Here is a 14,033-nt window from a genome sequence, read left to right as displayed (position 1 = left end):
AAATTATCCGTTGAGAAAATTTTTCCTCATTTTTTTTTTTTAGGAACGTCATTCTGTATTCTCATTTTGCAAAAATATATTTAAATAGAACAAAAGTAGAAAAAGGAGTCAAAAATTGTTTTAAATTAAATACTACAAATTTTGTACATGAGAAAAAAATTTATTTGATCCAAATAATTGATTACTAGATCAAAAAAATATTTACCTGAACCAAATAATTTTTGAAACGAAATAATTGAATTAAATAAACTGTATTTGAACCAATAATTTCTGTATTTGAAACAAATACCACTCAAATATAAATATTTATTTGATACTAGTCAACCGATTATTTGAATCAAATAAATTTTTTTTTCCAGTACATATAAATTAAGCAAAAGATGATAATTTGAAAATTGCACTTTTGCTTGTTTTTGTTCTATGTTATTTATGCAGCACTTTTCTGACTCTTCGAACTATCACCGAAAATAGACTTGACTTTAAGCTGCTATAAATATTAAAAGATCACTTCCTTGGCTTTACAACTCACGCATTCCCTCCCCGTCTATATGCAACTGATGCAGTTTAACTAAATAGAAACTGAACACATTTTCCGTGAATTCTAAAATGATAAATTTCCCTCCAAAGAGGTTAATTTATCAGACAAATTTGCATAAATCGTCACTGTTAATGGACAAATTCAAAAAAAAATTACAAAACAGGAAATTCACTTTATATATGTACTTTGTCTCTTTTGATTCGTACCTATATATATATATACAAAACGGAAGGAAGTTGTTATATTTCTTAAATTTTGAAATTACTTCCCGTAGTAAAGTTCAAAAATATTTATGACAATGTAGCATATATATATGTATATAATTAGAAACGAATTAAAATAAATCCTAACAAAAATAGCAAGGATTCATTTGTCTTTTCGAATAAAAAAATTGGGTCACATTAATATCTTACGATTTTCGTAAAACGAAAATAAAAATTCAATAAAAATAGTAAATCAATATAGTTGAATGTAATTTAAAAATAATTTTTAAAATACGTATAATTATCGAATATTGGAAACACAAAAATAACGATATTCAAAATTTAAGAATATGGCTCTTATTTAAGAACTTTGTTTCTTACTTTGTTCTTTTTAAAAATTGATTTTAAATTCGATTAATACTTATAATATAAGTTATTAATACGTAAAAAAATGAACTTTTTACATTTAAAAATATATTTTAAGTAAAAAGAATCATTTTTCTTCTTAAATTATTATTTATTTTCATGGAAACTGTTACTATAGTAACAGTTGATAGGGTACCAGTTACGATGGTACCACTAACTATCATACTATTGAGTTACGTTGGTACCAATTAATTTGGTACCAGTTACTTTGGAACCATTAACTATGGTACCAGTTACTTCGGTACCAGTTACTTTGGTACCACTAAATATGGTACCATTTAGTTACGTTGGTACCAGTTAGTTACTTTGGTACAATTAACTATGGTACTAGTTACGTTGGTATTAGTTACGTTGGTACTAGTTACGTTGGTACCACTAAATATAGTACCATTTACTTACGTTGGTACCAGTTAGTTTGGTACTATTAAGTATGGTACCTGTTACGTAGGTACCAGTTATTTTGGTATTACTAACTATGGTACGATTTAGTTATGTTGGTACCAGTTAGTTACTATGGTACCAGTTACTTTGGTACAATTAACTATGGTACTAGTTACGTTGGTACCAGCTACTTTGGTACCATTAACTATGGTACTAGTTACGTTGGTACCAGTTACAATAGTACCAATTACTTTGGTACCATTAACTATGGTACCAGTTACGTTGGTACCAATAACTATGGTTCAAGTTACTTTGGTACCACTAAATATAGTACCATTTAGTAACTTTTGGTACCAGTTAGTTTGGTACCACTAAATATAGTACCATTTAGTTACTTTGGTACCAGTTAATTTGGTACTATTAAGTATGGTACCACTAACTATGGTACCATTTAGTTACGTTGGTACCAGTTACAATAGTACCAATTACTTTGGTACCAGTAACTTTGGTACCAATAACTATGGTTCCAGTTACTTTGGTACCACTAAATATAGTACCATTTAGTAACTTTTGGTACCAGTTAGTTTGGTACCACTAAATATAGTACCATTTAGTTACGTTGGTACCAGTTAGTTTGGTACCATTAACTATGGTACCAGTTACGTTGGTACCTGTTACTTTGGTACCACTAACTATGGTACCAGTTACGTTGGTACCTGTTACTTTGGTACCACTAACTATGGTACTATTTAGTTACGTTGCTAACAATGTGACTTTGAAGGGTTAAATAATTTTCTAAAATTTAGAATAAAAATGAGTGAGAAAAAAAAATAGTACACAAGTGCAAATTTTCATCCGTTTTAATACGGATAAAAAAAATAGTTATAAACGTTTTTTTAGTAGTAAAATTACTACTCTCTATTGCTCATAACATTAAAAAAATCATATTCCCCTCTTTTGTGGCAATAGATCAACATTTTCCAAAATACAAAATTGTATACAAAATTTACAAACTCATATTCCTTATAACCGGAAATTGAAATACGCAACATGCATGAAAATTGCATGTTGTGTGTTTGAAACACAACACCACATGTGTATACTATATATATATATAATATATATAAACCGAAATGTTGATTCATCATCGAAATTTGTGCATATTAAAGAAGGGTCAGTTTGGAGGAAGATTAATCGTAATGCATGTGTCTGGACAGTGTATGAATATGAAATTGAGGTTGCACACGTTTCATCCAGTTACGTATTAATGCAGTGGCAGGCACATCGAGTTGTAGGTCCGGTAATGGTATACGCTTTATAAGCTTCTCCCATGGGACGTTCAGCACCAACTGGAGCAGCATCCGAGAGCATCTCTCTCTCTCTCGTTCTCTTCAAATATACATATATATTTCAGTCTCTCTTTTCCACTTTTCGTTTTTTGTGTGTCCCCCCTCTCTCTTTTTTTCTCTTTTACTGGGCCCGCTCTGATATTAATACATTCCATTACAGCAGACAATATCATGGCTGAATGGTCCTCGATGTGAGGATGCGGGACCTCGTAACATGAAACTGGACTCAGTTCGTCACCATCTAATTTAATACCGCAAGTGCCTCTGGGTTGTTTTTGAAATAAGGTGTGGAAAGGGTTTTTTGAAAATGGTTTTGTACCCCGAGGCCAATCAACAAGTCAAACTGGATAAAAAGGGTGTCTTAAAGAATATATCCACGCCCTCGATTTCGCGGTGGCACCTTTCTTTTTTTTAAAAGTGATCTTGTATATGGCTACCAGGAAATAAAAAGAAAAATATTTAAGCAATGTAATTTTTTTTTTTGAATAATGGTCTTGTACACATTGAGAGAAAATATTGGTTGGGATTACCATTTTTGAGATGAACATTTTTAATTAGTAAAATAAACTGCTGTTAATTTATTAGTTGTCGTTACTATTTTTATTTGTTGGCATAACTATTTTATTAATTGGTTTAACTAATTAGTTTGCGGGAATTACTATTTAATTAGTTACCCTTACTAACAAAATGGTTAGGCATAATTTCTGCAAATTTTAACTAATTTTTTTGGTATTCAACTGCAATTAAAAAAATACATTTTTCTACACAAAAACAAATTTTTTGAAATAAAGTTTTATCACAACTATTAAATTCAGTTTTATTCGTTATTCGAAATATTGTGGAACAAATTAAAACGTGTGTTTTAATTATAAGTAACATGTAGTACTGTATAAACACACACACACATATATTTATGTATATATAAATACAAATAAATACAAATAAATTCTGCAAATGTTTTTAAATAAACGTATTCGAGAACTTGTAGTATCATTTATATTAATTGAATTAACCAATTAACATTGGCTGTTTATTGCATTTATTTCAATGTCTGCAGTTAACATCGTATGTTTATAATATTCTTCATTTTCGATCATATAATTTATTTTTTATGTTTGCCATCTCGCATATGTTTCTGTTTTTCTTTTTTTGCATCAAGTTTAATTTTTTTTTTTATCAAAGAATTATCCTGTCGCATGGTTCGGGGCGTGGTTGCAATTAAACGAATGCTTGATTCGATACACTTAATTGCAATGGACAGCCAGCTATTTATTCTCATGGTAAGTACGTATACACGGTGCCGTATCTCCATTTTGTACTTGTCGGATTCTTGTTTCGTTTGTTTGATATTTAATGACGGGTGACGCGAGTGAACACTTCAGTTCTCTTTAATATATATATACATATATACACTTTATGTATTTTTATATACAAGTTAGTGTAGGTTTTCGAAACTAGAAATATCGTTACAAGTTAAGGGATTTGAAATTCTAACCAGTAAAATTTAAAATTCAAACTAAAAAATTTAACAAATTCCTCTTTTTATAAGAGTGCCCGATCCGACTAGAGGAAGACACCTATCCACACCAATAAAACACTTTCCGTCATAGAAAAATTGACAAAAAAATTTAATTTTTCTTAGGCAGACTATTTTATTGCAATTTCTGGCACAAAATACACCTAAAAGTGTAAAAAAAAATTGACAGCCCGATCCGAGTAGAGGAACACCAATTTTATGACCATTAAAGCGATTTTCGTCAAAAAAAATTTTCAAAAAAATTCAATTTTTCTTAGGCAGACTATTTTATTGCAATTTCTTACACAAAATACACCTAAAAGTGTAGAAAAAAATCGACAGCCAAATCCGAGTAGAGGAAGACACCTATTACCACCAAAAAGTCATCCAACCCATAAATCCAAAAAAATAAAAAAGTTCCCAAAAAAATTCAATTTTTCTTAGGCGGACTATTTTATTGCAATTTCTTGCACAAAATACACCTAAAAGTGTAGAAAAAAATCGACAGCCAAATCCGAGTAGAGGAAGACACCTATTACCACCAAAAAGTCATCCAACCCATAAATCCAAAAAAATAAAAAAGTTCCCAAAAAAATTCAATTTTTTTTAGGCGGACTATTTTATTGCAATTTCTTGCACAAAATACACCTAAAAGTGTAGAAAAAAATCGACAGCCAAATCCGAGTAGAGGAAGACACCTATTACCACCAAAAAGTCATCCAATCCATAAATCCAAAAAAATAAAAAAGTTTCCAAAAAAATTCAATTTTTCTTAGGCGGACTATATTATTGCAATTTCTTGCACAAAATACACCTAAAAGTGTAGAAAAAAATCGACATCCAAATCCGAGTAGAGGAAGACACCTATTACCACCAAAAAGTCATCCAACCCATAAATCCAAAAAAATAAAAAAGTTCCCAAAAAAATTCAATTTTTCTTAGGCGGACTATTTTATTGCAATTTCTTGCACAAAATACACCTAAAAGTGTAGAAAAAAATCGACAGCCAAATCCGAGTAGAGGAAGACACCTATTACCACCAAAAAGTCATCCAACCCATAAATCCAAAAAAATAAAAAAGTTCCCAAAAAAATTCAATTTTTCTTAGGCGGACTATTTTATTGCAATTTCTTGCACAAAATACACCTAAAAGTGTAGAAAAAAATCGACAGCCAAATCCGAGTAGAGGAAGACACCTATTACCACCAAAAAGTCATCCAACCCATAAATCCAAAAAAATAAAAAAGTTCCCAAAAAAATTCAATTTTTTTTAGGCGGACTATTTTATTGCAATTTCTTGCACAAAATACACCTAAAAGTGTAGAAAAAAATCGACAGCCAAATCCGAGTAGAGGAAGACACCTATTACCACCAAAAAGTCATCCAATCCATAAATCCAAAAAAATAAAAAAGTTTCCAAAAAAATTCAATTTTTCTTAGGCGGACTATATTATTGCAATTTCTTGCACAAAATACACCTAAAAGTGTAGAAAAAAATCGACATCCAAATCCGAGTAGAGGAAGACACCTATTACCACCAAAAAGTCATCCAACCCATAAATCCAAAAAAATAAAAAAGTTCCCAAAAAAATTCAATTTTTCTTAGGCGGACTATTTTATTGCAATTTCTTGCACAAAATACACCTAAAAGTGTAGAAAAAAATCGACAGCCAAATCCGAGTAGAGGAAGACACCCATTACCACCAAAAAGTCATCCAACCCATAAATCCAAAAAAATAAAAAAGTTCCCAAAAAAATTCAATTTTTCTTAGGCGGACTATTTTATTGCAATTTCTTGCACAAAATACACCTAAAAGTGTAGAAAAAAATCGACAGCCAAATCCGAGTAGAGGAAGACACCTATTACCACCAAAAAGTCATCCAACCCATAAATCCAAAAAAATAAAAAAGTTCCCAAAAAAATTCAATTTTTTTTAGGCGGACTATTTTATTGCAATTTCTTGCACAAAATACACCTAAAAGTGTAGAAAAAAATCGACAGCCAAATCCGAGTAGAGGAAGACACCTATTACCACCAAAAAGTCATCCAATCCATAAATCCAAAAAAATAAAAAAGTTTCCAAAAAAATTCAATTTTTCTTAGGCGGACTATATTATTGCAATTTCTTGCACAAAATACACCTAAAAGTGTAGAAAAAAATCGACATCCAAATCCGAGTAGAGGAAGACACCTATTACCACCAAAAAGTCATCCAACCCATAAATCCAAAAAAATAAAAAAGTTCCCAAAAAAATTCAATTTTTCTTAGGCGGACTATTTTATTGCAATTTCTTGCACAAAATACACCTAAAAGTGTAGAAAAAAATCGACAGCCAAATCCGAGTAGAGGAAGACACCCATTACCACCAAAAAGTCATCCAACCCATAAATCCAAAAAAATAAAAAAGTTCCCAAAAAAATTCAATTTTTCTTAGGCGGACTATTTTATTGCAATTTCTTGCACAAAATACACCTAAAAGTGTAGAAAAAAATCGACAGCCAAATCCGAGTAGAGGAAGACACCTATTACCACCAAAAAGTCATCCAACCCATAAATCCAAAAAAATAAAAAAGTTTCCAAAAAAATTCAATTTTTCTTAGGCGGACTATATTATTGCAATTTCTTGCACAAAATACACCTAAAAGTGTAGAAAAAAATCGACAGCCAAATCAGAGTAGAGGAAGACACCTATTACCACCAAAAAGTCATCCAACCCATAAATCCAAAAAAATAAAAAAGTTCCCTAATAAATTTAATTTTTTTTAGGCGGACTATTTTATTGCAATTTCTTGCACAAAATACACCTAAAAGTGTAGAAAAAAATCGACAGCCAAATCCGAGTAGAGGAAGACACCTATTACCACCAAAAAGTCATCCAACCCATAAATCCAAAAAAATAAAAAAGTTCCCAAAAAAATTCAATTTTTCTTAGGCGGACTATTTTATTGCAATTTCTTGCACAAAATACACCTAAAAGTGTAGAAAAAAATCGACAGCCAAATCCGAGTAGAGGAAGACACCCATTACCACCAAAAAGTCATCCAACCCATAAATCCAAAAAAATAAAAAAGTTCCCAAAAAAATTCAATTTTTCTTAGGCGGACTATTTTATTGCAATTTCTTGCACAAAATACACCTAAAAGTGTAGAAAAAAATCGACAGCCAAATCCGAGTAGAGGAAGACACTTATTACCACCAAAAAGTCATCCAACCCATAAATCCAAAAAAATAAAAAAGTTTCCAAAAAAATTCAATTTTTCTTAGGCGGACTATATTATTGCAATTTCTTGCACAAAATACACCTAAAAGTGTAGAAAAAAATCGACAGCCAAATCCGAGTAGAGGAAGACACCTATTACCACCAAAAAGTCATCCAACCCATAAATCCAAAAAAATAAAAAAGTTCCCAAAAAAATTCAATTTTTCTTAGGCGGACTATTTTATTGCAATTTCTTGCACAAAATACACCTAAAAGTGTAGAAAAAAATCGACAGCCAAATCCGAGTAGAGGAAGACACCTATTACCACCAAAAAGTCATCCAACCCATAAATCCAAAAAAATAAAAAAGTTCCCAAAAAAATTCAATTTTTCTTAGGCGGACTATTTTATTGCAATTTCTTGCACAAAATACACCTAAAAGTGTAGAAAAAAATCGACAGCCAAATCCGAGTAGAGGAAGACACCTATTACCACCAAAAAGTCATCCAACCCATAAATCCAAAAAAATAAAAAAGTTCCCAAAAAAATTCAATTTTTCTTAGGCGGACTATTTTATTGCAATTTCTTGCACAAAATACACCTAAAAGTGTAGAAAAAAATCGACAGCCAAATCCGAGTAGAGGAAGACACCTATTACCACCAAAAAGTCATCCAACCCATAAATCCAAAAAAATAAAAAAGTTCCCAAAAAAATTCAATTTTTCTTAGGCGGACTATTTTATTGCAATTTCTTGCACAAAATACACCTAAAAGTGTAGAAAAAAATCGACAGCCAAATCCGAGTAGAGGAAGACACCTATTACCACCAAAAAGTCATTCAACCCATAAATCCAAAAAAATAAAAAAGTTTCCAAAAAAATTCAATTTTTCTTAGGCGGACTATTTTATTGCAATTTCTTGCACAAAATACACCTAAAAGTGTAGAAAAAAATCGACAGCCAAATCCGAGTAGAGGAAGACACCTATTACCACCAAAAAGTCATCCAACCCATAAATCCAAAAAAATAAAAAAGTTCCCAAAAAAATTCAATTTTTCTTAGGCGGACTATTTTATTGCAATTTCTTGCACAAAATACACCTAAAAGTGTAGAAAAAAATCGACAGCCAAATCCGAGTAGAGGAAGACACCTATTACCACCAAAAAGTCATCCAACCCATAAATCCAAATAAATAAAAAAGTTTCCAAAAAAATTCAATTTTTCTTAGGCGGACTATATTATTGCAATTTCTTGCACAAAATACACCTAAAAGTGTAGAAAAAAATCGACAGCCAAATCCGAGTAGAGGAAGACACCTATTACCACCAAAAAGTCATCCAACCCATAAATCCAAATAAATAAAAAAGTTTCCAAAAAAATTCAATTTTTCTTAGGCGGACTATATTATTGCAATTTCTTGCACAAAATACACCTAAAAGTGTAGAAAAAAATCGACAGCCAAATCCGAGTAGAGGAAGACACCTATTACCACCAAAAAGTCATCCAACCCATAAATCCAAAAAAATAAAAAAGTTCCCAAAAAAATTCAATTTTTCTTAGGCGGACTATATTATTGCAATTTCTTGCACAAAATACACCTAAAAGTGTAGAAAAAAATCGACAGCCAAATCCGAGTAGAGGAAGACACCTATTACCACCAAAAAGTCATCCAATCCATAAATCCAAAAAAATAAAAAAGTTTCCAAAAAAATTCAATTTTTCTTAGGCGGACTATATTATTGCAATTTCTTGCACAAAATATACCTAAAAGTGTAGAAAAAAATCGACATCCAAATCCGAGTAGAGGAAGACACCTATTACCACCAAAAAGTCATCCAACCCATAAATCCAAAAAAATAAAAAAGTTCCCAAAAAAATTCAATTTTTCTTAGGCGGACTATTTTATTGCAATTTCTTGCACAAAATACACCTAAAAGTGTAGAAAAAAATCGACAGCCAAATCCGAGTAGAGGAAGACACCTATTACCACCAAAAAGTCATCCAACCCATAAATCCAAAAAAATAAAAAAGTTCCCAAAAAAATTCAATTTTTTTTAGGCGGACTATTTTATTGCAATTTCTTGCACAAAATACACCTAAAAGTTTAGAAAAAAATCGACAGCCAAATCCGAGTAGAGGAAGACACCTATTACCACCAAAAAGTCATCCAACCCATAAATCCAAAAAAATAAAAAAGTTCCCAAAAAAATTCAATTTTTCTTAGGCGGACTATTTTATTGCAATTTCTTGCACAAAATACACCTAAAAGTGTAGAAAAAAATCGACAGCCAAATCCGAGTAGAGGAAGACACCTATTACCACCAAAAAGTCATCCAACCCATAAATCCAAATAAATAAAAAAGTTTCCAAAAAAATTCAATTTTTCTTAGGCGGACTATATTATTGCAATTTCTTGCACAAAATACACCTAAAAGTGTAGAAAAAAATCGACAGCCAAATCCGAGTAGAGGAAGACACCTATTACCACCAAAAAGTCATCCAACCCATAAATCCAAATAAATAAAAAAGTTTCCAAAAAAATTCAATTTTTCTTAGGCGGACTATATTATTGCAATTTCTTGCACAAAATACACCTAAAAGTGTAGAAAAAAATCGACAGCCAAATCCGAGTAGAGGAAGACACCTATTACCACCAAAAAGTCATCCAACCCATAAATCCAAAAAAATAAAAAAGTTCCCAAAAAAATTCAATTTTTTTTAGGCGGACTATTTTATTGCAATTTCTTGCACAAAATACACCTAAAAGTGTAGAAAAAAATCGACAGCCAAATCCGAGTAGAGGAAGACACCTATTACCACCAAAAAGTCATCCAATCCATAAATCCAAAAAAATAAAAAAGTTTCCAAAAAAATTCAATTTTTCTTAGGCGGACTATATTATTGCAATTTCTTGCACAAAATATACCTAAAAGTGTAGAAAAAAATCGACATCCAAATCCGAGTAGAGGAAGACACCTATTACCACCAAAAAGTCATCCAACCCATAAATCCAAAAAAATAAAAAAGTTCCCAAAAAAATTCAATTTTTCTTAGGCGGACTATTTTATTGCAATTTCTTGCACAAAATACACCTAAAAGTGTAGAAAAAAATCGACAGCCAAATCCGAGTAGAGGAAGACACCTATTACCACCAAAAAGTCATCCAACCCATAAATCCAAAAAAATAAAAAAGTTCCCAAAAAAATTCAATTTTTTTTAGGCGGACTATTTTATTGCAATTTCTTGCACAAAATACACCTAAAAGTTTAGAAAAAAATCGACAGCCAAATCCGAGTAGAGGAAGACACCTATTACCACCAAAAAGTCATCCAACCCATAAATCCAAAAAAATAAAAAAGTTCCCAAAAAAATTCAATTTTTCTTAGGCGGACTATTTTATTGCAATTTCTTGCACAAAATACACCTAAAAGTGTAGAAAAAAATCGACAGCCAAATCCGAGTAGAGGAAGACACCTATTACCACCAAAAAGTCATCCAACCCATAAATCCAAAAAAATAAAAAAGTTCCCAAAAAAATTCAATTTTTCTTAGGCGGACTATTTTATTGCAATTTCTTGCACAAAATACACCTAAAAGTGTAGAAAAAAATCGACAGCCAAATCCGAGTAGAGGAAGACACCTATTACCACCAAAAAGTCATTCAACCCATAAATCCAAAAAAATAAAAAAGTTCCCAAAAAAATTCAATTTTTTTTAGGCGGACTATTTTATTGCAATTTCTTGCACAAAATACACCTAAAAGTGTAGAAAAAAATCGACAGCCAAATCCGAGTAGAGGAAGACACCTATTACCACCAAAAAGTCATCCAATCCATAAATCCAAAAAAATAAAAAAGTTTCCAAAAAAATTCAATTTTTCTTAGGCGGACTATATTATTGCAATTTCTTGCACAAAATACACCTAAAAGTGTAGAAAAAAATCGACAGCCAAATCCGAGTAGAGGAAGACACCTATTACCACCAAAAAGTCATCCAACCCATAAATCCAAAAAAATAAAAAAGTTCCCAAAAAAATTCAATTTTTCTTAGGCGGACTATTTTATTGCAATTTCTTGCACAAAATACACCTAAAAGTGTAGAAAAAAATCGACAGCCAAATCCGAGTAGAGGAAGACACCTATTACCACCAAAAAGTCATCCAACCCATAAATCCAAAAAAATAAAAAAGTTCCCAAAAAAATTCAATTTTTTTTAGGCGGACTATTTTATTGCAATTTCTTGCACAAAATACACCTAAAAGTGTAGAAAAAAATCGACAGCCAAATCCGAGTAGAGGAAGACACCTATTACCACCAAAAAGTCATCCAATCCATAAATCCAAAAAAATAAAAAAGTTTCCAAAAAAATTCAATTTTTCTTAGGCGGACTATATTATTGCAATTTCTTGCACAAAATACACCTAAAAGTGTAGAAAAAAATCGACATCCAAATCCGAGTAGAGGAAGACACCTATTACCACCAAAAAGTCATCCAACCCATAAATCCAAAAAAATAAAAAAGTTCCCAAAAAAATTCAATTTTTCTTAGGCGGACTATTTTATTGCAATTTCTTGCACAAAATACACCTAAAAGTGTAGAAAAAAATCGACAGCCAAATCCGAGTAGAGGAAGACACCTATTACCACCAAAAAGTCATCCAACCCATAAATCCAAAAAAATAAAAAAGTTCCCAAAAAAATTCAATTTTTTTTAGGCGGACTATTTTATTGCAATTTCTTGCACAAAATACACCTAAAAGTTTAGAAAAAAATCGACAGCCAAATCCGAGTAGAGGAAGACACCTATTACCACCAAAAAGTCATCCAACCCATAAATCCAAAAAAATAAAAAAGTTCCCAAAAAAATTCAATTTTTCTTAGGCGGACTATTTTATTGCAATTTCTTGCACAAAATACACCTAAAAGTGTAGAAAAAAATCGACAGCCAAATCCGAGTAGAGGAAGACACCTATTACCACCAAAAAGTCATCCAACCCATAAATCCAAAAAAATAAAAAAGTTCCCAAAAAAATTCAATTTTTCTTAGGCGGACTATTTTATTGCAATTTCTTGCACAAAATACACCTAAAAATGTAGAAAAAAATCGACAGCCAAATCCGAGTAGAGGAAGAACCATATTAGCACCTATAAGGCAACCATAGCCATAAAAAATCAGGAAAAGAAGCTATGGAAACGGTCGAACGGATGGACAGACGATTGCGATTTTATCTGTTTCCATGGGAATGATACGAGAGTACGATGGACGGACGCCAAAGTGAAATTATAAGACTTTCGTCCCTGGGCCACGAAACCCTAAAAATGAGCCGTTTTTTACTATAGGGATTAAAATTACCTATTTATTATTTTAGGGATTGTTTTTGAGAGGAAAATAAGTACTTTTAACACTAGGGAGTAAAACGGGTACTTTTAACCCTAGAAGGAAAAATATCCATTTCTTATCCTAGGGCATAAAATGAGCCATTTTTTTTAATTTAGAAATAAAAATTACCCATTTCTTATCCTAGGGATCGTTTTCGGGAGTAAAGCAAGCACTTTTAACTCTAGGGAATAAAATGATTCATTTCTAACCCTAGGGAGTAAAATGAGCAATCGTTTAATCCAGGTATTAGAACACCTCATTTCTTATTGTAAGGATTAAAATAATTTTTAACTCTAGGGTGTAGATTATCACTTTTTAAACCCAAGGGATTAAAAATGTATTACATATTTAGATCATTTTTATAATTGTTTCAAGAAATTGTTTGGAGTCTAAAATAAAATAATAGAAAACAAGTAAAAAAAAACTCACCGAGCTTGATGTGGACCAACATTTCCACTTTCGAAACTGGAGCTTGCAGTGATATCGGCATCTGGTATTGCTCCTGACTCCATGCCCAATGGTGCAATGCATTGTGCTGAAAACATAGAGTAACGCCTGTTACACAATATCGAGTGGGAATCATTGCAGTTTCAAAAGCCTACAGGGGGTGGTGGTGGTTATAAAGCGTTTCAGATTTATGCGTATATGCACATCAAAAGGGAGAATCATAAACGGTTAAATAACCAACTGACCGAGATGAATCTCTTCAACTGCAATATATATATATATATATATATATGTAAAATACGTTCATATGAGTATAGTGTAAGAACGAGGGGAAGACGGAAATCAAAAGTGGGAGATTCAGGCCAAGAGGAATATATTCCATATCTCAAGAGCTAATCAATTGTTTCATATATATGAACGCTTTTCCGATGAAATAATATTCAAATTCACCCTTTTATACAGTGAATCCATTATATTTACTATACACTCGCTCAATGCCAGTCAATGATGGGGTTAAAAGCCATCTCTTGGCTTATATTGTATATATGATGCATCATTTCTACTTTAAGTTTGCCTTGGATTTTGTATTAATTT

The 14,033-nt window shown here is 31.5% G+C and overlaps 1 protein-coding gene across 3 annotated transcripts in view; it reads right to left on the bottom strand.

Moving 5' to 3' along the window:
* Positions 1-14,033, bottom strand: part of LOC127281823 (discoidin domain-containing receptor tyrosine kinase B-like) — a 132,228-nt gene that overhangs the window by 58,403 nt on the left and 59,792 nt on the right. For all 3 annotated transcript variants that reach the window (XM_051305751.1, XM_051305752.1, XM_051305753.1), the window contains one exon: positions 13,422-13,527. In XM_051305751.1, coding sequence (XP_051161708.1) covers positions 13,422-13,527 — 106 coding nt within the window. The remainder of the gene's footprint in view (positions 1-13,421; positions 13,528-14,033) is intronic.

The sequence above is a fragment of the Leptopilina boulardi genome, unplaced genomic scaffold (genome assembly GCF_019393585.1).
Source record: "Leptopilina boulardi isolate dan_hultmark-lab unplaced genomic scaffold, ZJU_Lbou_2.1 LbouV2_278, whole genome shotgun sequence".
NCBI lineage: Eukaryota > Metazoa > Arthropoda > Insecta > Hymenoptera > Figitidae > Leptopilina > Leptopilina boulardi.
This window is presented reverse-complemented; position numbering and strand designations above follow the sequence as displayed.